At 38.1% G+C, this 22,499-nt stretch overlaps 1 protein-coding gene across 1 annotated transcript in view; it reads right to left on the reverse strand.

Annotated features, from left to right (window-relative positions):
- Positions 1–22,499, reverse strand: part of LOC139694895 (maestro heat-like repeat-containing protein family member 1) — a 50,241-nt gene that overhangs the window by 15,126 nt on the left and 12,616 nt on the right. Inside the window, exons 6-11 of the mRNA XM_071593396.1 lie at positions 15,256–15,397; positions 12,996–13,185; positions 10,173–10,444; positions 6,481–6,618; positions 3,669–3,789; positions 1,153–1,377 (exon numbers count right to left, since the gene is read on the reverse strand). Of these exons, the coding sequence (XP_071449497.1) occupies positions 1,153–1,377; positions 3,669–3,789; positions 6,481–6,618; positions 10,173–10,444; positions 12,996–13,185; positions 15,256–15,397 (1,088 nt within the window). The remainder of the gene's footprint in view (positions 1–1,152; positions 1,378–3,668; positions 3,790–6,480; positions 6,619–10,172; positions 10,445–12,995; positions 13,186–15,255; positions 15,398–22,499) is intronic.

A 22,499-nucleotide genomic window follows, 5' to 3' on the forward strand; every position in this document is an offset into this window, starting at 1 on the left:
GGGCTACTATCGTAAATTTATACTAAATTTTGCCAAAATTTCCAGTTTCCTTACGAATAGCCTTTCAAAAAATACAAACTTTGTTTCGGAAAATGATCAACAAACCACATTTGAAACCTTAAGGAACTGCTTGCTTTCGCGATCTGTCTTGAGATTCACTGATTTTGCAAAACCGTTTATTTTAACGACAGACGCGACCTCGCTGGCCGTAGCGGGAATTTTATCACAAGCATGGGAAGATGGTGAACACCCAGTAGCGTACGCTAGTAAACAGTTGCATGGCGCCCAAAAGACATACTCCGCCACCGAGCTGGAATGCCTTGCGGTTGTACAAATGGTTCGAAAATTTCGAGTTTATCTTTTAGGAAAATATTTCATGTTGCACACGGACCATAAGCCTCTCTGGTGGTTTCTGGCCCTCTAAGAGCCGACCCCAAGATTGGCTAGATGGGTCATGGAATTAAATGAGTGCTCATTTGAGATACAACATATACCGGGGCGGGAGCTAGCTCATGCCGATTCACTTTCCGGAGCGATTCCAGAGGTATCCCTTTTATGCGCTGATGGAGCCACTCAGCCATTTTGGGACAAGCAAAATATTTCCAGAGAGCAAGCAAGGTGCGCAGAGTTGAAACCACTTCACGAGCGCGCCCGATCAAATGATCCTTCGTATTTCTATGACAACGTCTCATATGCAGTTCGAAATCCTGACCCACAGTTCGTCATGCGTGCCCATCGATCCATGAGGAATTTTATTTTAAAACGCTGTCATGATAATCCTCTGGCGGGTCACCTGGGGTTTAATAAAACTTAAGAGATAGTCCAGCGACATTTCCACTGGGAGGGTTGTTACTCTGATAAGTCCAAAACTGTTTATCGTGTAAAAAACGAAAGGCATGAAGCACTCCTGTGCCACTGCAACCAGTAATTGAAGCAACGTATCCACTAGAAAAATTGTCTCTCGACATTCTACCTAAAAATTGTCTACTTCCACCTGTATTTGTCCCAATTTTTCCTAACTGACTGTCCACTCTGTATCCACAATTCCCAAGACTGTTGTCAACTCTGTCCTCTCAGCAAATGCTACTCTGGACTACAAAATTCTTTACCCGACGTAACAGCAGTGCGGATGATCAAAGCAATACCACTTACTTGCTGGGAGTTGATGAGGCTGGCGGTGTTGGCAAGGCCTCGCAGGCAAAGGATGCGGAGAAGTGGTGAGGGTGCTGACCACTGTGAAGACTTGAGACTTGAGGAGGATGATGAGTTGGAGATGGTGGGTGAGGAGGCAGGGGTTTCCCCCGATTCCAGCATGAGGAGGTGCTCCAAGGCAACCTCAACCAATGCCTCCGACCCATTGCCATTCAGGTTTATCAGCTGCAGAGCATGATAAAGAATTCAAAACTTATTAAATGCCCGCATGCAAAGTGCTCACTACCTAATTCAGATTCATACACAAGCAAAGATAATAATTCACACCCAGCCTTAAGCTTCAATGGTTTTTTGCGAACATATGGCCAATATAAACCCTTATCTTTGGAAAATGTACTTGCATATACACATGGGTGACAGCACCTGGAGAAACATTCTGGCTCATATGGTCTCGCTCTCCAGAGTTCCTCCTTATCTTTGCGGACCACCAACTCTTTTTAGATTTAGGGTCTACTCCCTTTTAATTCAACCATTTGGGCTTGCATTCCTCAGTCATGACATGCGATATCTCTTTTCAACAGTTCACTACATTCAGTGAATGAGCATTCTGGGGTCAAAAGCATTTGATTTACGCACAATTTGGAGCACTATCTTTTGCATTTTCTACAAGAGTTGAAAACTAATCTCTATAATTAATTAATCAACATACAAGTCATTGAGGAACTCTAAAATAGGCCACTCCAGCTGGTGTAAGGAAAGAAAAGGTTAACACATACGTAAGAAGGATCCAATATCTTATGAAATAAGGGTTGCTGTCCTTCACTTTTCTTCCACACAGAGGCATAAGAATATGATCGCACTACTATGGCTGAAGGGATAACACTAAAACAACCTTGAATACAGGGTGCGTTCTGAAAGTAATGCAATTATTTTTTAAAAGTCTTTCATTGAACATATTTGCACAAACACTTAAAATTCTTCAAAGCAGTGCCCCTTGTTCTCTCCACATTTTCCAGTGACTCATTCATGACTGGTACGTGCCCTGGGGGGCATCTTTGGGAACCTCTCGCAAAAGGTCTTCGTCACCGAGCTGTTTGGATCTCTTGTATGAACGAAAAGTGGGTTCCTTTCAGGGCTACCCTAATCCGAGGGAACAAAAAGAGGTGTGCTCGGGTGACATCAGGACTATAGAGGGGATGAGGCAGCATTGGCACCTGTTATTTGGCCAGGAACCCATGGACTCGTAGCGCGTTGAGGCAAACACCTTGGGCACGAGCTTGGCGCACACTTTCCTCATTGCTAAATCTTCAGTGTCAATGTGAAGCGCAACAGTAGATGACAAGTTCAGGTCATTGACAACCATCTTGGCACTCAATCGATGGTCAGAGTCAAACTATTGTTGAACACAAGCCTCAAGCTTGAGGTTTGTGTTCAAACAACAACAAGTGGTTTCGCTGGTTGATGGCCGCCCAGAGCGTTGTTCGTCGTGAAACTCTTCCCATCCCTCCTTAAAGGCATTTAGCCACCTCCTTTAACTCGTGAGTAGGACAGAGCAGTGTCCCTGTAAGCCTCACTAATCATTTTGCTAGTCCCCTCAAGACATTTTTCCAGTTTAGCACAAAACTTAGTAATCATGTAACGTTGCTTGATCATCAATTCCATTTTTTACGTGACACAGTCGGCACACCGACACAGGTTCACAATAACTGACGTCCTGCCTCTTCCACAGCTTGGAGAGAGGCTTATCATCCCCCCTGAAGTGGTTTGATCTCACGACGACCAATAGGAGTGGCACAGGAAATTCAATTGCATTACTTTTGGAACGCACCCAGCATTTGAAAAATCATGCAACTTCCTCCTGCAAGCTAATTCAACATCCTCAAGACTTCCCAGGACAACTCAAAAACGGTTTATCAGTTGTATTTAGAAACATTCTTGGGATGCAAGGGAGAGTAACCCAGTTCCAATGATTTGGAGGCAGACTATTAATAGCCAAAATAACTTCTAAAAATTCAACCACAATGATGGAAATTTGTGATGCATATAGTGAGTAGCATTATTCTTCAGCATTTATAAAATCATGAGGATGATCTTGTAAAAACTTAATTAATGACAAATAAAAGTCACACTTATATCTTATTCCTGTGTTGTGCATCTCAGGTTTTTCAAGTGAAATGCATTCTTTTAAATTTGCAACATCCATCCACAACTTTCATTTTGTTGCTCACAGAAGGTATGGGTACTCAAGGCAGCTACTGTGTGACTTCATGCACATACTCCAAGCTCAATGAGTTGGTACCAATCACTAAGTGGAGCATAAATCAATGGTAATCCATTAAAGTTTTACATAATGCTGGAAATACCATTGATATAACCCCTGGACCATCATGCAAACCTAAGCATGCTAGATGCGGTCAAAAATGATAATGAGCAAAAGGGATATAGAATCAAGTATTTTTGCTCTAATATCAACACTCATGAATACAAATTATCCAAGGCTAGTACTAACTAATCACCTCTGAAAAGAAAGCAGTCACAGTGACAAGCTGGGCTTCATTTGCACTCGATGAAGCTGCATATCGATTCAGGCAGGTGGCGACACGAGGGATTTGACTGGGCATCTGCTTGCACAAAGCCCTGGAAGTGGCAAAAAAAAGACCAATGGCATTATTATTAGAAGGACAATACTACTAAAAAAATATATTGTGACTCCTAACAAAAGACACCCTATTATCCTACTCTATAACAACTCCCGCTTCATCTGCTTACACTTACTTTTATATATATATATATATGTATATATATACATATATATATATATACATATATTGTATATATATATATATATATATATATATATATATATATATATATATATATGTATATATATACATATATATATATATACATATATTGTATATATATATATATATATATATATATATATATATATATATATATATATATATGTATGTATATGCATGTATATATGTGTACATGTGTATATGCATGCATATGTGTATGTGTGTGTGTATACAGGTATATATACTCTTTTCTTTTTGATGTGTACACATGAATGTGACCATAAGTTTAATGCCTAATGTAATATGTATACGACGATGGGTTACATGGAAGAAGGGACCGTTTGGTCTCAATTTCGCCCAAATAAAGACCACTATCTATCTATCTATCCTATTCCTGCCCTTTCCTCATTTGCCTAACATTCTCCCCTGTATCACAGTCTTCAGTATCCCACTGCCGATCAATACGCCCTTCATCCATTTTTCCTACCTACATAGGATTTCTCCCAACAAACTCCTATCTTCACCCACCATACACCTAGCACTTCCTTATTTGATTTCCTTTCTGCCTATTTCACCTTCCTCATTTTTCTCCACAACCACATTTCAAAGGCCTCCAATCTACGTCTATCCTCCTACATCAGTGACCACATTTTCGTGCCATACATAGCTATGCTCCACATCCAAGTTTTTTTTGAGTCTTTTCTTAATATCCTTACTCAACGTCCCAGTAATCAATTCTTTCCTCCTTGTGAAAACCTCTTTGCCTAGCCCAATTTTTCTACCTATGGGCCTACTACTTTGACTATTTTGTCCCAAACACTTCCGAGATACGAAAACTGTTCCACCTGTTCTAGTTTTTGCCCTCCTATTTTAGTGTTCAGCTTAGCCTTTTTCTTTCTGGAAAATTGCATTCCTTGGTTTGATTTATTTTGATTCTCATCCCATATCTATCGCACTGAATTCCCAAATCACTCAGCAATGCTTGCAACCCCTTGGCTGACTGACAAACTAAAGCTTGATCATCAGCAAACCTAACTGATTTTAGGATCCCCCCCCCCCGACTTTCATTCCTACCTCCCCACTGAGCAATAATGGTATGTTACTTAAAAAAATGAATGGAATAAACCATAATTACCCAAATATGAGTCAATTTTAATGTCAGTCAGTCAAAGTCAAGTCTCTGAAATTCAGCTGAAATTCAAGTCCCGGAAAAATTCTTTCAATAATGTGAGGCCATGCATTGTATCATAAGTAATAAAAGTTTCCATTCTTTCACATTCATTTCAAAAGAATTTTTTATATATTTTATTTTGATAAATAATATTATTATTTTTCCATTCAATTCCCAGTTGCCATTAAAATTTAGTTTGTTGATTAAACATATGTTTACTGATGATTCAATAATGGGCTTCGGTGCTCTACAGTTCGATTTCAAAAATGTAAAAATAAAGTCCAGCTCCCAATGACTTGACCACCACAACGAACTGTGATTCATCTGAAAAGGACCAACAAGATGCTAACACTTTAGAAAGAGTAGTAGAATGCTCATTTGCATTGGAAACCAATCCATAGCATAGCATTTGCAGATGTGAAATTACAGTGTTATGAATGGGGAGGGTGACTCAAAGCAATGGCATTTATTATTTTATTCATGCACGCGTGCCATAAGATGTCGTTTCTAAGGAATACAATGATGCTGCAGATTAAGATCAATGTGGCATTGGAAAACTACAAAGCATCTGCCATACTTGATAGAGATGACCCCTTCAACTTTTGAATCATTTCCAAAAAAATTTATCTCTCCCAAGACAGCAGTCTTTGGAGGACATTTCAAGTCTTATGTGCCTAAGAGTTGTCCATCTCAATAATACTATTCATGAATAATCAGACATTCCGTCAACTCTCACAGGTTTGGACGATTACCAAGAATTTGGACAGTTAAATTAAAAAAAAGCATACTTATAAACATAAGGACCGCTTTTTATCATGTTAAACTCATAAAATGTATTGTATAATGTAATTTGCAACACCTGTGCATGCCTGTAATCTTTCTGCAGTAAATCTCCAAAAATTAATTATTTTGAAATATGGTGGCAACTTTTTGGGGATTGGCTCCTGATAACTTTTGGGGCTTTAAAGTAGTTGGGGCGGCTTACTTACGGCATCACAAACAACGATACATCATTAGAGTGAGAACAGCTAAAGAAGGAGAAATCACTGTTTCTTCAATGTCTATACCAGCTCAAGCAGCATCTACAAAGAACATGGAGATGACTCGAGAATACTAAAGCAGTCGACAATGAATTGGAGTATCACACTCCAAGATGATTTCGTTACATTAAATCATATTTTGCACAGTTGCAGATGCCTTTAATACAAGTCACTTTCTATCACTTTTTATAAATTCATACAATTCAATTTTTTTCATTTTTTCTTGTAAAAGATGCATGCAAGTTTGTGAACAGGCTGGGTGATTCTCAGTCACAGGCAGCCATCAGAGCAGCAATGCTATTATTGCATTCACCTGGTCAATGATGGCATCATTCTGATGAAAGATGAAAGATTTTCGCCAACATCAATGTTCGAACATTCTAAAAGGGCTTCAGCGGCAGACTCACAGTCACAGCAGAGCAAAAATGACTGCAGAGCTCCTTGTGCAACTCTGGAAATAAATTCATCAAATGAACACAATAAGGAGTCAATAGTACACCTACACAAAACAATATTCCAAATGGAAACAAATATATTATTATTTTCTAGCTCATCAGAAGAGCTCAGGAGCATTTCATTATTCCTATGCCTTAATACCTATGCTCCTTTGGGGAACAAGCAATGTAAATGGAATGGACTGTGGCATGATGAACACAAATGTCAATACTGATTAATTGGGCAGCCTTTGAATAGAAAATTTTGATGAAAAAATCTAGGGTGAACGTATTCATGGAAGGCATTTTTAGTAATTTAATAAATATGCTATTTGAGAAGTGAGTCAAACCTCCACCTGGTCTAATTCTGAAATTCGCCTCCAATACCACCATGTAATACTAATTTCACAGTTATGACCTTTCTTACAGCCAAAAATACTGTCTGCTTGTTCCAGTGAACGGTAACAGCAAACAATTGTAGCAGTACCATTTGGGCAGTACTCATGGCACTGGTGGTAAATGTCAGAATGCACTCAAAATCTTATTATTGATTATAATGGTTGAGGTCGATACTGTCAAGATATTGAAAAAAATCTAAATAAATAGCAATTATTTACAACTCGATAGCTACTATTATAAGCTTAGAATTATATTTCTTTTGGTCCTCATTTCCTTAGGAGCATGTATTTCACAAGTTATAATTAAAATTAATGCAATGAAATCAACAATATTTAATAAATGAGAAAAACGAGAATGAGAAAAAAATGAGAAATGTTTTGTTGACTTACACATGAGATTTTTAAAAACAGAAATTTAAAGTAAAACACAGGGGTTGACCTATACACAAGTATATAAGGTAATTAATACGAATGCATCCATTTCCAATGATAGCATTCAAGCTGTCATTAGCAATAGTCAGTAGAGCAGTAGTCAAAGGATTTTGGATTGACCCATGAAATAAGCAGTGCTACATTTCTAAGTCTAACCATTAACACAGTAATCAACCCAAAGGTCAGTTTGGTGGCTGATGGCAGAGTTCACCCAGTACTAAGCCTGACGGCATGTGAAATTCACACATCAGGGTAGGGGGCCAGTTCCTTTCCCTGTGCCGGTTATGGTTTCCAGGAAGATCTGGTACCCAAAAAATCACACAGCTTGGATGGAGCTGAGGGTGCCCAAAGAGGCTTACCCAGGAATAGAACCTGGGCTCTCTGGCCAGTAAACCACCTCTACCCCTGGACTACCGCTACTCATATAAGTCTAACAGTGAATTAAATTTTATGACAATCTACATTAAAATACACCCTATTTCAGCTGTACATCCTCAACTGCCCCTCTTAATTCCACCCACCATGCATTAACTCTTCCTTCCTCTTTGAGGGTTAAATGGAGGAAGGGATCTTATGGTCTCCATTTCATCTGAATAAAGAAGTTTATCTATCTATCTACCTCCGCTACTTAACATTCTACCACCCATCACAAGCCTCCAATATTCCAATTTCTTTCAACAATATCTCCATTCACTTTTCTTGACTACTATGATTTTCTTTCAACAACCTTCTCTTTTCACATCACTTTTTAATATATTTTCCTACCCATCAATTTTATTTAACCAATTATTTCCCACATCTCAAATTCCTTCATACAGCACATCCTCTTCTCTCTTTGAATATGTTTCAAAACAAAATAAAACTATGCTTTTTATCAAAGTTTTCGCGAATATTTTCTTTGTGCATTTTCTGAAGGTCCTAGTCAGCAACTCCCTCCTTTTTGCAAATTCTTGACTTTTTATTATTATTCTTAAATTCCTCACTTTTGCCCATTTTCAAGAAAAGTATTTCTAAAATAATTTAAGTGTACTACCTGCATTCATTTTACCCTTAGAATTTAATGTTTAGCTCAGTCATCACATGACAACTTTCTTCTATTATTATTCATTTTCCTTTCATGCATATTGCATACATTCTGCAATTTAAATATGGATGATTGAAATCTCTCAGCCGATTGGTTAACTAAGTACTGGTAATCCAAAATCTGACTTAACACCCTCCTTGCCTATTTTCTATCATTCAACTTCCCTAATCCTGTCTCAATATTTCTTCCAAGCATATGTTAAAAATCACGGGAGATAATAGACAACACTCTTGTACTCCCCTGTTCATTAATGCTCACCCTGAATCTCCATCGCTTACACCATAAACCTGTGCAGTCATGAAAAGGTTTCATATATGCGAGTTATCCTGCCAGTCCACCCTTAACTTCTTCAAAAAGTTCATTAATTACATGACAATGCAGTCTTTATCTCCTCAATCATTGCAAATCGCCATCCTATCATAGATCTCTTCAGTTTTGGGAATAGGAAAAAGTCACAGGGGGCCTAACCTGATGGATATGGTGGCTGAGGCATTATTATTGTGGTGTTGCTTTTGGCCAAAAAATCTCTCACAAGCAACGATAAGAGATCAGGTGCATTACCATTATGCAAAAGCCATAAATTGTTTTTCCACAATTCGTATTGCTTCTCTCAAACTGTGCATAACTTCAAGGCAGTTCCCCTTATTGACTGTACGACCTTGTGGTAAGAGCTTCTGATGCACTATGTCACAGTAATTGAAGAAAACAGTGCTTATCACTGTTCACTAGATGCCTATAGCTTTCAAGAACACCAATCGCAGCCTCCAGTGGACCTACAGTATGTTGCGAAATTGAAATTTGTCCGGAGAGAAGCGCTGCACCCTGTATACGTATGTCAATATGCAAATAGTTCTAGAGGCATAGGAAGAACTTGAGATATGAATGAAAGTTAGCGGGGAATCCATAAAATCAGTTAGATTTGCTGATGATCAACCTTTAGTTTGCCAGTCAACCAAGGGGTTTGTAAACATTGCAGAGTTAATTGGAAAGCCAGGACAATATGCTCGCAATGAGAACATATATATATATATATACATAACAAAGGTTATATGGCTTTTGAGAAAGAGAAATTAAAGCTTAGTTAAATATGAGTTTATGAACTAGAACAGGAACAGTTTACATATCTCAGAAATGTTTAGGACCAAAATGGTCAAAGTGGTAGGGAGACAATGAGTAACGATGTTAAAAAAAGGTTTGTCAAAACCTTGATATGGAGAGTAGATACAGGGTCATTGAAGCAAGATGAAAGGCACAGATTTATTTTTAGAATGGATAAAAAAACTTTTACAAAAATCATTCCTAATTGTTATACATTCCAAAAACTTTCTGAACGAACATGGATATTTTGAGTCATGTGGTCATGGAAAATGGAAACATGAAAATTTGACCATAGTCTGCTAACATCATTCCTCAGTTCTCATGGTATGTGAAAATAAGAAAAACAAAGATGGAGTAAATATTGAGAGTTAGTGGGGCTCTGCAAAAGTGATATAAGGAAAATGTTAGGTGATACTTGGGAGAGAATGAAAAATAATGGTACAAAGAAATACATTGCAGATTAACCGTAACATCAATGAATATATGTGATGGCATTTAAAAAACACAATCTTGGGTTCCTTAGCATCTAGTAGTGGAATCAGAAAAAAGTCAACCTTACCTTGCTGGGTTCAACTTGTAAGCTTTTCTGTTTGGTACAAATGAAAAACGACTCCCTGACGCTTCTTTCTGATTGGCTGGCAAAGGAGCATTGGCATTCCTTGGTGCTGTCAGTGGAGCTGGTGTCGGCCTGTGTGCCATGTAAACAGGTGGAGAAGTGCCAATGTAGCATCCCATTGCTATGAGTAAGGCAGAGAAGAGTTCCGGGTAGAGGTGGAGGGCGGCTTCTTGCATTGCGGCACACCTAAACATCTCCTGCATTGCGCTTATCGCCTAGGCAAAAGGATATGAAGATGCAGCGGCATTTCTCAATTAGAAGTCCTGACTGTATACCCAACAACCCTAAATTTAGCAGCGAAAATTAAGGGGGCAAAGAACATTCTAATGCAGGACTGCATTTGTTCTCAAAAAAAAAGCAGCATATTAGAGCCAGCAGTAAGTACAAGAAATACAAAATTCTATCACTTTACTTCAATGTGTAACATATAATTTCTAGGGATACAGCCTGTGACAAATCATTTAATTTTATTCACCCTGCAACCATACACTCTCATACAATTTAAGTAGTTGGAAGAAATCCAAAAGAGATGGGAAAGATGGATGAGGGGCATATTGATTGGCAGTGGGATGGTGAAGACTGCGATGTAGGGGAGAATGTTATGAAAACAAGGAATTAAAAGAAATAATTTACTTTGTAATTCCAAACACTTTATTTAAAAAACACACGACCCAGGTTTCGAGGTTGAACGTCATCATCAGTTGGTCGTAACAGAAGCAACCTTCTGGTCAAGGGAGGGTGGAGAGGTAAAAAAGTTACAATGTAGCCGGGAGGAAATGAGAATTACATCTTTTGGTGTCCATCATTTCCAACTGCTCCAAAGCATTGAGTCTTTGACCTTTATTTTCAAAATGAATAATTTTAGCCACTTTTGTGGTCACTTTCAAAGACGTGCTTTGCAAATAGGGAAACCTGGGTCGTATGATTTTTAAATAAAGTGTGTGGAATTACAAAGTAAATTATTTCATTTCATTTTAATGTGTTATGCAGATTCCATAAAGTTACGCCTGAGACAACAAAATTTTTGAAACGAGGAATGGGCAGGAACAGGATATGGATTTTGGACAGAATGAAGGGAGGAAGGAAGTATATGGTATTGAAGAGAGACTTAAAGGGTCCGTTCAATATGTATCGGGATTGGTTCCAAAAATCAAAATTCATTGCAGTTATCATTACAATTACTTAATAATTTTCAAAATACATTCCTCCTGGATCGATACACTTCGTTCGGCACATCTGCCACTCGTCAAAATCCCGCTGGAAGTCGATTTCTGGAATACTGTTGAGAGCCTTTGTTGTTGCCACTTGAACTGCCTTGATGGAGGCAAACTGATATCCTTTGATCTCCTTTTGAGCTATCCTTTGAGGTAATAATGTTGTCGAGAAAATCTCCATCTTCCTGGATGCATTCTAAAATATATTGCAGAATTTCCACCCGCGACAGTTTTTGTTTCTTGCTCAAGACTTTCGGCACCTGCTTCGCACACACTTTCCTCATTAAAAGATCCTCTGTTATAATGATGTGGACAGTTCCAACTGAAAGGCCGGTCTCCTCACTGATAAGGACGATGGTTAAATGCCTGTCAAGAGTCCAGAACCTTTTCCACGTTGGCCACCTGAGCATCGGTTCGAGCGGTCGTCGGGCATCCGATGCATTGCTCATCTTCGACGAGCTCCCGGCCTTCCTTAAACATTTTGTGCCACTCAAAAACTCTTGCGTGGATTAAGGCTTTATCCCCATAAGCCTGTTTAATGAGTTCAAGGGTCTCTGATGCAGATTTCCCAAGTTTAATGCAAAACTTCACAGTGTAGCATTGCTTGATGGTGCGCTCCATGCTGGCACGACGACACCACAAACAATCACACACCACAAAAATCCACCTCCAGAGTCGTGGGGACCCCTCTACCGAGCCGACCAGCTGTACCCCCATGCACTACTCCGTTGAAGCTACAGTGCACCAGTCACGATACTTATTTACGGACCCTGTATTGTAGTGTTGGATGTCAGGTTGTTTTGCTAAGATAGTCAAGGAATGTACTGTTGTATTGTCTGTGTCCATCCAAGACCAGCCTCAACCGGTAGAATACTAATTATAATAATTTATGAAATTATAATTGTATGAAAAGCAGCATCTAGCATATCGGGTTGATATTAAGCGACACTAAATTTTGTCTGCAATACAAATAATAAGCATTTATCAGAAATAAAACCCCCTTAAGACAATCATAAAGAGGACTTCATAGATAACTGCACTACAAATGAGAAATGCATTTTAGAAGACTCGTGGCAATGGTTCAATCAAAAGATTGCATTTTCTTTTTTGCACTGTCTCTCTTGGTCCTCTTCTCTTGCATGATTTCTTGTGACTGCTTATTAGGGTGCCCCTTATTTATTAACTCTCTAAAAGTTTAGCTCCCGCCCACCTTTCTCATTTTAATCAATAAAAAAATGATGCATGCAAAAATTTAGCTTAATTAAATGACTGCGAGGCCACCCTCATTGACTATGAAGTTTTGAAATTTTCGCTCAGAAGGTAATATTTTCACATAATTTTTTTAGATATTTTATTTTCTGGAAGATTTGCTTTGTCACTTGTTAGTTTGTTAGTTTTTAATAATCAATTAGTAATGGAAATTCATGCAAATCGGAGTATAACATACAATTTTCTTTCCATAGCATGAGATTTTCCATTACTAAGTTAATATAAAAAATTGCAAAATATTAACCATATGAATTGTCAGGTGGCTTATCATTAGAGATCTTACTGAGAGAGGGGTGAGGTTGGCCACTCGAATAATGTCCCTGTCATCAATGGGCTTCCTTTTGCGTCCCCCTCCATCACCATCTTGCACTTCGTAAGGTGGACTCTCCTCGACAACAGACAAGAGATGCTGAAGCACCTCATTGTGCAGCGATGGATCCTGGGTCAACACCTTCCAGCAATCAACAACGCACCTGGGAAAGAAATGCAACCTTTTGGTTTAGGAGTGAATAATCACTTGCCACCAAAAGAACCTAAACGACGCAAACATCAGAATCACCAGCATTCAAAAAATCACCACGAGACGAATACAATCACAGTTTAACACACACAGGGATAATCAACTTTGATTTTGGAGATGAAAATGATAGGTACTAGCACTCAATACTAGGAAAATTGATGAGCTTTGCTAAAACAACAAGAAGATAAAAACATTTCCTGTCAATATTTCAACAATTTTTCTCTCAGATTTCACCTGTGTTTACAAGATTTGTGGAAAAATTCTAGCCTGATAAGTAAGAATGGCATTCAACAAGAGAATTTTTCAGATTCTGATTATTCTTCCTTTTGAGTGTGAGCAAAATTAATAGAGGTGATATAAAGGTCTTTATATCATCGATATTCAAACATGAATTACACAACATTGCAGAAAACTGTTACAAATCCAAAACAACTTTTTAACTAAGACTAGAGTTGCCAAATTCTTGGGCTAGAAAAATTGTCTCCTTGCTACTTTTTATGCATTGAAGGAGACATCAACACACATTTTTTATACTTAAAATCACAACATTAATACAATTACTTATAATTTTTTTGGTTAATATTCATCATTAGAGATTCTACGGGTTAATTTCAAATGGCAAAGAAAAATTTCATACCACAACCAATATGATCATTTCCAAAGAATTATTTCATATTATTTGCAGTTATTATTCAATTTTCAACAACAAGGGCATAATGTAGAAATTTTGATGTTTTCGCAAATTTTTTCCCAAAAATGTGATGTTGTATACAGTTTTTCATAATAGCATTAATGTAACAACATTAATAGTTTACAATAGTGTATGGCAAATGAAAATATCTGAAAAGTTGTCTGTAATCTCCTAAGGATGAGGCATGAGCAAACATGTTAAAAAGGAGAAAATACAAAATATCATTGCAAAAACTACACACAATATGAAAAAATGACATCTGGTGGTTTTATTGACACTTAAGAACTTAAATGGTGGACAGTGAGACACAAATACAACCATTAATGAGTTCCTCGAGGACAATGTCAATGATGACTATGTAAATCACAAATTAAAAATGTAATGCTTAGTATGATTCAACCACAATATGCCTGCATGCTACTTTTTTGTCATAATATTTTTTAATATATATACAAAATGTCCACCTGATATTCCTTTTACCATGTACTTGTACCTTTTAATATGGACCCTGGGAAAATTAAAATTATTAATTTTCATGGCACTGCATGCAAGCACTGATTAGTGCACATGTTTAATTTAAAACAATGCTTGAAAATGCACCGATGTCATTTGATCTGATGCACTGTTTTCACATCACAATCTCACTTTATTAATTTAGCATCCTTGCATAGACTTGTCTAACTGTCCAACTGGCAGAGCATTGATATACATATAAAAGAGTATTTTTATTAATGTAAATTATTCAGCACACATGATGGTTCAAATGCAAGCCAAACTGTACTTTTCAGCCCAAGGCATCAAACAAGATGCTCCACTTGAGTCGAATGTGTGAACAAACTAAAATTAGTTCCAATAATTACAATTAATATGATTCATTAGAAATTTGTTGAAATAAATTGATAACTGAATAAAATAAAATGCTTAGAAAGCAATTACAAGAGGTATCCTTCTTTGCAATGGATATCTTTATAACTTATTGGTTAAGAAGAACCTCCGAGTGCTCATCAAACGTACTTTAAGTGGCTGGCTCAGAAAAACATCACCTAATCTTGTGAAAAACGCTGAAATGGATTGACATTTGATTGTACTGAAAAAAAAAAGGAAGAAAATTCTTGACTTATATTTGAGAGGTAGATAGATATATGGCCAGGAGCTGGCAAACAGAAAATTATGTAAGAATTTAAACTTAGCATCTGAGAACATACTTGCAATGGTATACTATGCGTCATTTGCTGCACAATTACCAATGCTGATCAATGCCTATTGCCTTTGCTGTCTTCCTTGAGCCAAAATGACCAAAACTAATGATAACACACTACTTCAACAACGTACTCTTCAAATGGCAATGCTTGAAGGAGGAGAGAGGTCAGCGTTGCTTTGGGATGGTGGGTTGCGAGCACCAGTACTGATCGAATGGCACCCATCCTTGTCTGAGGAGGACAGAGAGATGCAGACACCTGGCCCAGCATCATGTCTGGGAAATAAGTTGAAAGGAAAAGATACATGAGTAAATCAGAAAATTTAGTGATGTTGGACTGTCAAAATGAAAAAATGAATGCACCGAGAGGGAATGAATGCTTTTTTTTCTCTTTTTAGGCTTCAAAATTGTGCGTAATGACTTCATAATTTCATTTGAGTCGGCTGTAATACGAACTAAAATCCTCTCAGAAGGCATGTGATTTACAAACAAAAACATTTGCACTAAGAAAAAATTACGTGTATAAATAATTCCATAACAGTCATGTTTTCCAGGGGAGACCACAGCCTTGTAAACTAAAGAAGTCCGCTCAAATAGATAGCACTAATTTTATGTTGTTACAATCTGGCAGAACAGAATATTTGCGTATCCATTTTAGATAAAGAGACTCTGCCTACATGGATTTTTGTATGCAACATGAATATTCACATTTACAGAAAATAAACTAAATTTTTATGCACCTGGTTCAACACTTAATATCCACTTAACCTTTTGCACTCAGATGTCGAGTGTGACTCGACGGGGTTAGCAACAGCAGCAGCTCGTATGTCGAGCCACACTCGACACTGAGTTTCACCATGAGGGGAATTGGGATTTTTGTCCATTTTTCCAATAACCTTTCTTGTAATCATGTGCATGAAAGGAAAAGGAAAGTTAAAGCTTAATTAATAACATAGCTTGTTTTAACGACCGATTATGTCATCGTCGGCCTAAATGCCGTCTCCCAAAGGATGCCACCACATACGCAGATGTTTTTTGTTATCTATTTACTGTATTGTAAGTTCTTTTTCATTTGCATTGTTTGCTCTTCATTACTTGGAAGTCAGCTGTAAAGCAATGTCTTTTAAAGATTATCGGTGCCTGAAAAAAGATTGCAAGAATGTAAAGTTACTTCAGTCAGCTGATCCTTAGTTCATTGCTTTCTAGTTTGGACTCTTTCATTTCCTTTTCTTCCTAGTGTCCGCTGTCTCATCAAACATTCTGCCTGCTCTTTTCCTATCTATTGCATAGTCAGGAATCTTGAGTAGGAGGGTCCAAGATATGATCTATTATATTCATAGTAAAACACTAACCTTAGGCCTTTTCCTGGAGTCATGCTTTTTTGAGGTTGCATCATCATTGTTTGAGGAGTGTCCAAGACATGAGTCATTGATTCATAGTAACTAGAACCCTAGCACCTTTCCTTTGTCGTGCTTTTTTGAGGTTGCATCATCCTCCTGTGGTAAAGAACCTTCCTTATCTTAGTCCCCGAGGTATGCTTACGTTTCTAGAAGCATAACGCAGGTGTTTTCCCTGATGACAGAGGGTTCTCTTACAACAGATGCTTTCCCTTTAGTTGGACGAATGCTTTGCCAGCTAATAGTTGCTCATTCTGAATGATTTTCACCTCCTCACGATGGATAAGTATTCCAAAGAATTAGAAAGCAGCTACGAAGAATTTTACATCAAAACTTATGGATTTATTAAAAAATATAATAGTGACAAAAGTGAGTTATCTGAGAATGCGTTTGGAGATGATGAACCAGTCGCTGGTCCAAGTGGAACTATGGAAAGGAAAACGTCCAAAGATCAGGGTGAATGTAGTGACAGTGATGTTGAATTCACAACGACAAAATGAAGACGCACAATTGTTTATTCAAGAGATAGTGATGGAATTATAGGTGATAGCATTGTGCATAAGGCCCAGTGAAAGTAGTGTTTATAGTGGAAAACCGGGAAAAGAAAAGTGGAATGCTGTATCTGTGGATGACCATGAGCCTAGCAGAATCCCCTTCTCCACTGGTCAGTTACGTGTTGGACCTCAAGTTCCTTCTGGATGTGCCACACCAACAGAGTTTTTTCAGTTGTTTTTTACAGACACATTGATACAAAATATAACAGAAGAAACTAACAAGTATTCTAGGCATAAAAGTAGCCAGAAAGAAATATCGCGGCGATCCACTTGGAATAATTGGAAAGATGTGACGATGGCGGAAATGAAGGCTTTTCTTGGCGTAATACTAAATATGGGTGTATTGAATCACCCTAACTTACAGAGTTATTGGTCCACGGATTTTGAGTTTCATATACCATTTTTTCGAGCTTTCGAAGGAAAATCTTTGACCACCGAACTATTTTTTCAAGTTTGCGAACGGAAAATGATCTGCGGGGGCTAAATTTGGCAAATAGGGTGCATGAGGTAGCAATTCAACCTTTAATTCGTGAATTTTGGCCATTGCAATAACGGATTTGTGAGCTGGTGCATTGTCTTGATGAAACAACACTTTCTTCTTAGCCAAATGCGGCCACTTTTACTTGATTTCTTCACCCAAACATTGCAATAAGTTTGCATAATACTCACTGTTGATAGTTTTTCATTTTTCAAGATGGTCAATGAAAATTATCCCATTGGCATCCCATAAAACTAATGCCATGACCTTGCCTGCCCATGAAACCGTCTTCGCCTTCATTGGAGCCGGTTCTCCCTTTTGAATCCATTGCTTTGATTGTTCTTTTGTCTCAGGTGTGAAGTAATGGACCCATGTTTCATCCATGGTAATGAAAAGGTACAAAATTCTGCTTTGTTGCTGTGAAACTCTGCTAAACACTCAATTGAAACATCTTCATGACACTGGTTTTGCTTGAGCATGAGCAAACACGGCACCCATCTTGCGCACAGCTTTCTCATGTCCAAATTTTCAGTTAATAGGCCATGTACTGCCCTTTTTGAAATGCCTATTATGTCTGCTAGCTCGTGCACTTTTAGCCGATGATCATCCAGTATCACTTCGTGGATTATCATCACCGTTTCTGGAGTTGTCACCTCATTTTTTCCACCAATACGATGCTTGTCCAGACAGCTCGTAGGGCCTCGTTTAAACTCTGCTAACCAATATTTTACTGTTGTAAACAAAGGAGCAGACTCACCCAGAGTAGAATCCAGTTCAGCTTCCATATTGGTTGGGCTGAGGCTTTCCAAATAAAAGTATTATATCACATAATGATGACCAATTTTCTCCAGTTTGTATCTGGGAGAGAGGCACTTACGATGGCATAGTGGAAATTAAGTCCCTGATTTTGAGGAAAATAAAAATACCATCGAGATGCAGTTGTCTGTTTCTATTACTTCAAGGTCTTCAATAGAGCCACTTATGTAGAATTAATGAAAGCATTGCAGAAAATAGGAATAGATAGGATAGGGTTAGAAAACTTATTGTTTACCTGTACATGTCTCAGACTCCTGAGGTGCGAGTGGCGCATGACACGTATGAGGTGAGTTCAAAAAGTAAGGTGACTGACTTTACATTTTTATGAAAAAATATTTATTCATTCTTCAATATTCAATTCCTCCCCTTCAAAGTAATCCCCACCAGATATAGCAAATCGCCATCCTATCATAGATCTCTTCAGTTTTGGGAATAGGAAAAAGTCACAGGGGGCCTAACCTGATGGATATGGTGGCTGAGGCATTATTATTGTGGTGTTGCTTTTGGCCAAAAAATCTCTCACAAGCAACGATAAGAGATCAGGTGCATTACCATTATGCAAAAGCCATAAATTGTTTTTCCACAATTCGTATTGCTTCTCTCAAACTGTGCATAACTTCAAGGCAGTTCCCCTTATTGACCGTACGACCTTGTGGTAAGAGCTTCTGATGCACTATGTCACAGTAATTGAAGAAAACAGCAAAACGTTGACATTTAACCAAACTTGGCGTGCTCCTGGGTTCTTCCCTTTGGGACAATTGGGCTTTGTTTTCCACCTCATAACCATATACCCAGGATTTGCCACCAGTTATGCCTTTGAGAAAATCAGGATCAACATTGATGCCATTCAACAGCTCCTGAGCTATGCTCACGCGACGGTTCCTCTGGTCAAAATGAAGAAGTTTCAGAACGAACTTGGCTGACACATGTCTCAGGCCTAAAGCATCCAAAATATTATATGGCACGAGTCAACCAATATTGTGAAAATCCTTAGCAACTTATCTTCAAGGGATCTGATGATTTTTCAAAACGATTTTCATCACTGCTTCAACGTTTTCATCTATGGTTGATGTGCTAAGGTATCCAGAGTGAGGTTCTTCATTGGCATCTTCTCGACCATCTTGGAAGGGTTTGGACAACTTATAAACATCTATTTTTCACTTAGAGCACACTCACTGTATGACACAGACAACATTTAAAGTGTTTTGGAGCACTTCATTCTATTTTTTTATGCATTTGCAAATTATTAATCCATTTTTTCATTATAAAATTGCCGATCAAACCAAAACACATCAAACATTTGTATTTGTCAATAACACCCTAAATATTCTATAACATTGAAACTTTAAAAAAAAGTTTGGGAAATGGGTACCAACACAACAAAACAAAAAAATCAAAAATTGAATGTGCTGCCTGCAAAATTTGAAGTCACCTTACTTTTTGAACACACCTCGTAGAGCCCAGAGGTCAGTGTTAGGAAGAGAAGAAAGAAAGGGGTGCTCATTATAACCTTGGTTGTTCTTAACACAGGCTACGGTGCTTAAATCTGGACAAATGAAACTTTTGTTTAAAAGCAAATTTATTTAAAAAAATACAATAGCAAATGAAGATCCTTTAACTGTATCCTTGTAGTGGTACTTGTCAAAGTTAACATTACTCAATGTAATTACTCCCCTTTCAGCTGTGTAAAGACTGCCTCCAATCTTGTCTTGAATCCATCGCGCGCACTCTTTAAAACATCATTGCTGTCCATATTCGCGAATGCTGCCATGATAGCTGTGCATAGAGATGCGACATTAGGGTGCCTTGTCTCATTATTGGTAACTCTCTCGACTACGCTTATAAATATTATAGGCGAGGGGGTTCAAGTCCGGACTGTTCGGGGGCCAGAACTTCTATGACAAGAACATGTCAATAATGTTATCTGAGAGCCAGTTTTGGACTAAATGACTCGTATGAGCTGGTACACAATCCTGTTGAAATCATGCGGTCTCCCAGAGGCCACAGTTACCATCCACGGTTTCACGACATTCTTCAAAATTTGCAGATAGACTTCTTTTTTGATAGTATGTCCCTTTTCAAAGACATGTGGCGGCATGATATCACCCTCACTGGACACAACACCTAGGACGTGAAGACTAGCCAGAAATTTTGTCCGAGCAACAATCAGGACGTTCTCGGAGTGGTGGGCAAGCCAGCGATCATTTCTCCGGTTGATCTTCGCGTCAACTGTGAAAATTTATTCATCAGAAAAGAATCTGATTTGCCCCACAGCTTAATTTTTTAGAGAACACAATAGCAGGTGGCAGCGGGCTTTGTTCAGACAGCATGTGTCCCATCTTTATAGTGCTTGTATTTTAGGTCCTCCTCAGCCATTTGATGAATTATTTGCTCGCTAACATTAAATTCCAAACCCAATTTCCTCAGCGATCGCCCTGGGTCCTCTGAAATCAGTGCCTGAGCCTTCTTGATGACTGCAGCAGTTCATGACACGCATTTACTCAAATGATGTTTCCTCACCGGGTTAGCAAAACCTTCCCCTGACTTCTCCAAAGCATTATACTTCGCCAAAATATCGTAAAAAGTTGTTCTGGGCTATCCAAAGAATCAAACTATTTCACTGGGAGAACGCCCAGCATGAACACTTTCGATGACAGCGGCTCTTTGATTGTACTCCGCGCGTGACTGTAACATCTCGGCCATTTTGAGGTTATCACTGTTCACTAGATGCCTATAGCTTTCAAGAACACCAATCGCAGCCTCCAGTGGACCTACAGTATGTTGCGAAATTGAAATTGAAATTTGTCCAGAGAGAAGCGCTGCACCCTGTATACGTATGTCGATATGCAAATAGTTCTAGAGGCATAGGAAGAACTTGAGATATGAATGAAAGTTAGCGGGGAATCAATAAAATCAGTTAGATTTGCTGATGATCAACCTTTAGTTTGCCAGTCAACCAAGGGGTTTGTAAACATTGCAGAGTTAATTGGAAAGTCAGGACAATATGCTCGCAATGAGAATAAATATATATATTTCAAAGGTTATATGGCTTTTGAGAAAGAGAAATTAAAGCTTAGTTAAATATGAGTTTATGAACTAGAACAGAAATCTCTCAGAAATGTTTAGGACCAAAATGGATTAGAATGCAAGTAGTAGGGACATAAGAAAGAGAATTGTGTTGGACAATGAAGCTTTCACAAGGACGAAGGAATTGATGTGAGGGACATTGAGTAATGATGTTAAAAAAAGGTTCGTCAAAACCTTGACATGGAGGGTAGATGCTGGGTCATTAAAGCAAGATGAAAGGCACAGATTGGCGGCTTTTGAAATGTGTGTGTGGTGAAGGACAGAAAAGTTGAAGTGGGCAGAAATGAAAACCAGAGCAAGGGAGTGCTAGGCATGTTAAGGGAGGATAGGGGATATTTGTGAGAAATTCAAAGAAGGCAGAATGCATTCAAAGATGGATGCAGAGTAATTTTTATAGGCAATAGAATGTTGAAAACTGTTACATAGCGGAGAAAATGTTAGGCAAGCAGAAAGGAAAGATATAGGATGGGTATGTCGGATGGTACGAGGGGTGGGAGGGTGTGTGACGAATTTAAGGAAAGTTTATTTGAGTTTAAGATATGAGGTTGTTTTCATTGCAAAGGCAAGAAAGTTATCGCTATAACATTGTATAGTCTGCATCCATTGAAAACCTACCTCAAATGGTAAAATGTCAATAATAATAATAATTGGTTAGAGTACACTCAACTGTGTTCATAGTTTTCTCAAGAGTATTGCAACTTTAATGTTGAACACCACAGTCCAATTTTTTTGGACCCTTAAAATTGGGTTCTATTGTGCGTAAACTGTAGTAAAATAGAGCGATTATTAATATCAATTATTTTGAAAGATTTATGAGGATAGCACGACTATCCCTAACATACAGGAGGCAATTAGAAACATTCTAATCCATTAGTGGTCAGTTAAGTCAGAACCTATTAAAATGCAGTGTTAGCCATTGAGTTGAAGAAGCTAAAAGTGTCATTTTAATCAGGAAATAGTTGCCTATTTCTCTTATTTAATTAATTTACAGAAACAAAGGTAAAACAGATGGTAAATCAATAAATGAGGTCATACATTAAATCGAA

Source organism: Hetaerina americana, unplaced genomic scaffold, assembly GCF_022747635.1.
Source record: "Hetaerina americana unplaced genomic scaffold, ioHetAmer1.1.p SCAF_59, whole genome shotgun sequence".
NCBI lineage: Eukaryota > Metazoa > Arthropoda > Insecta > Odonata > Calopterygidae > Hetaerina > Hetaerina americana.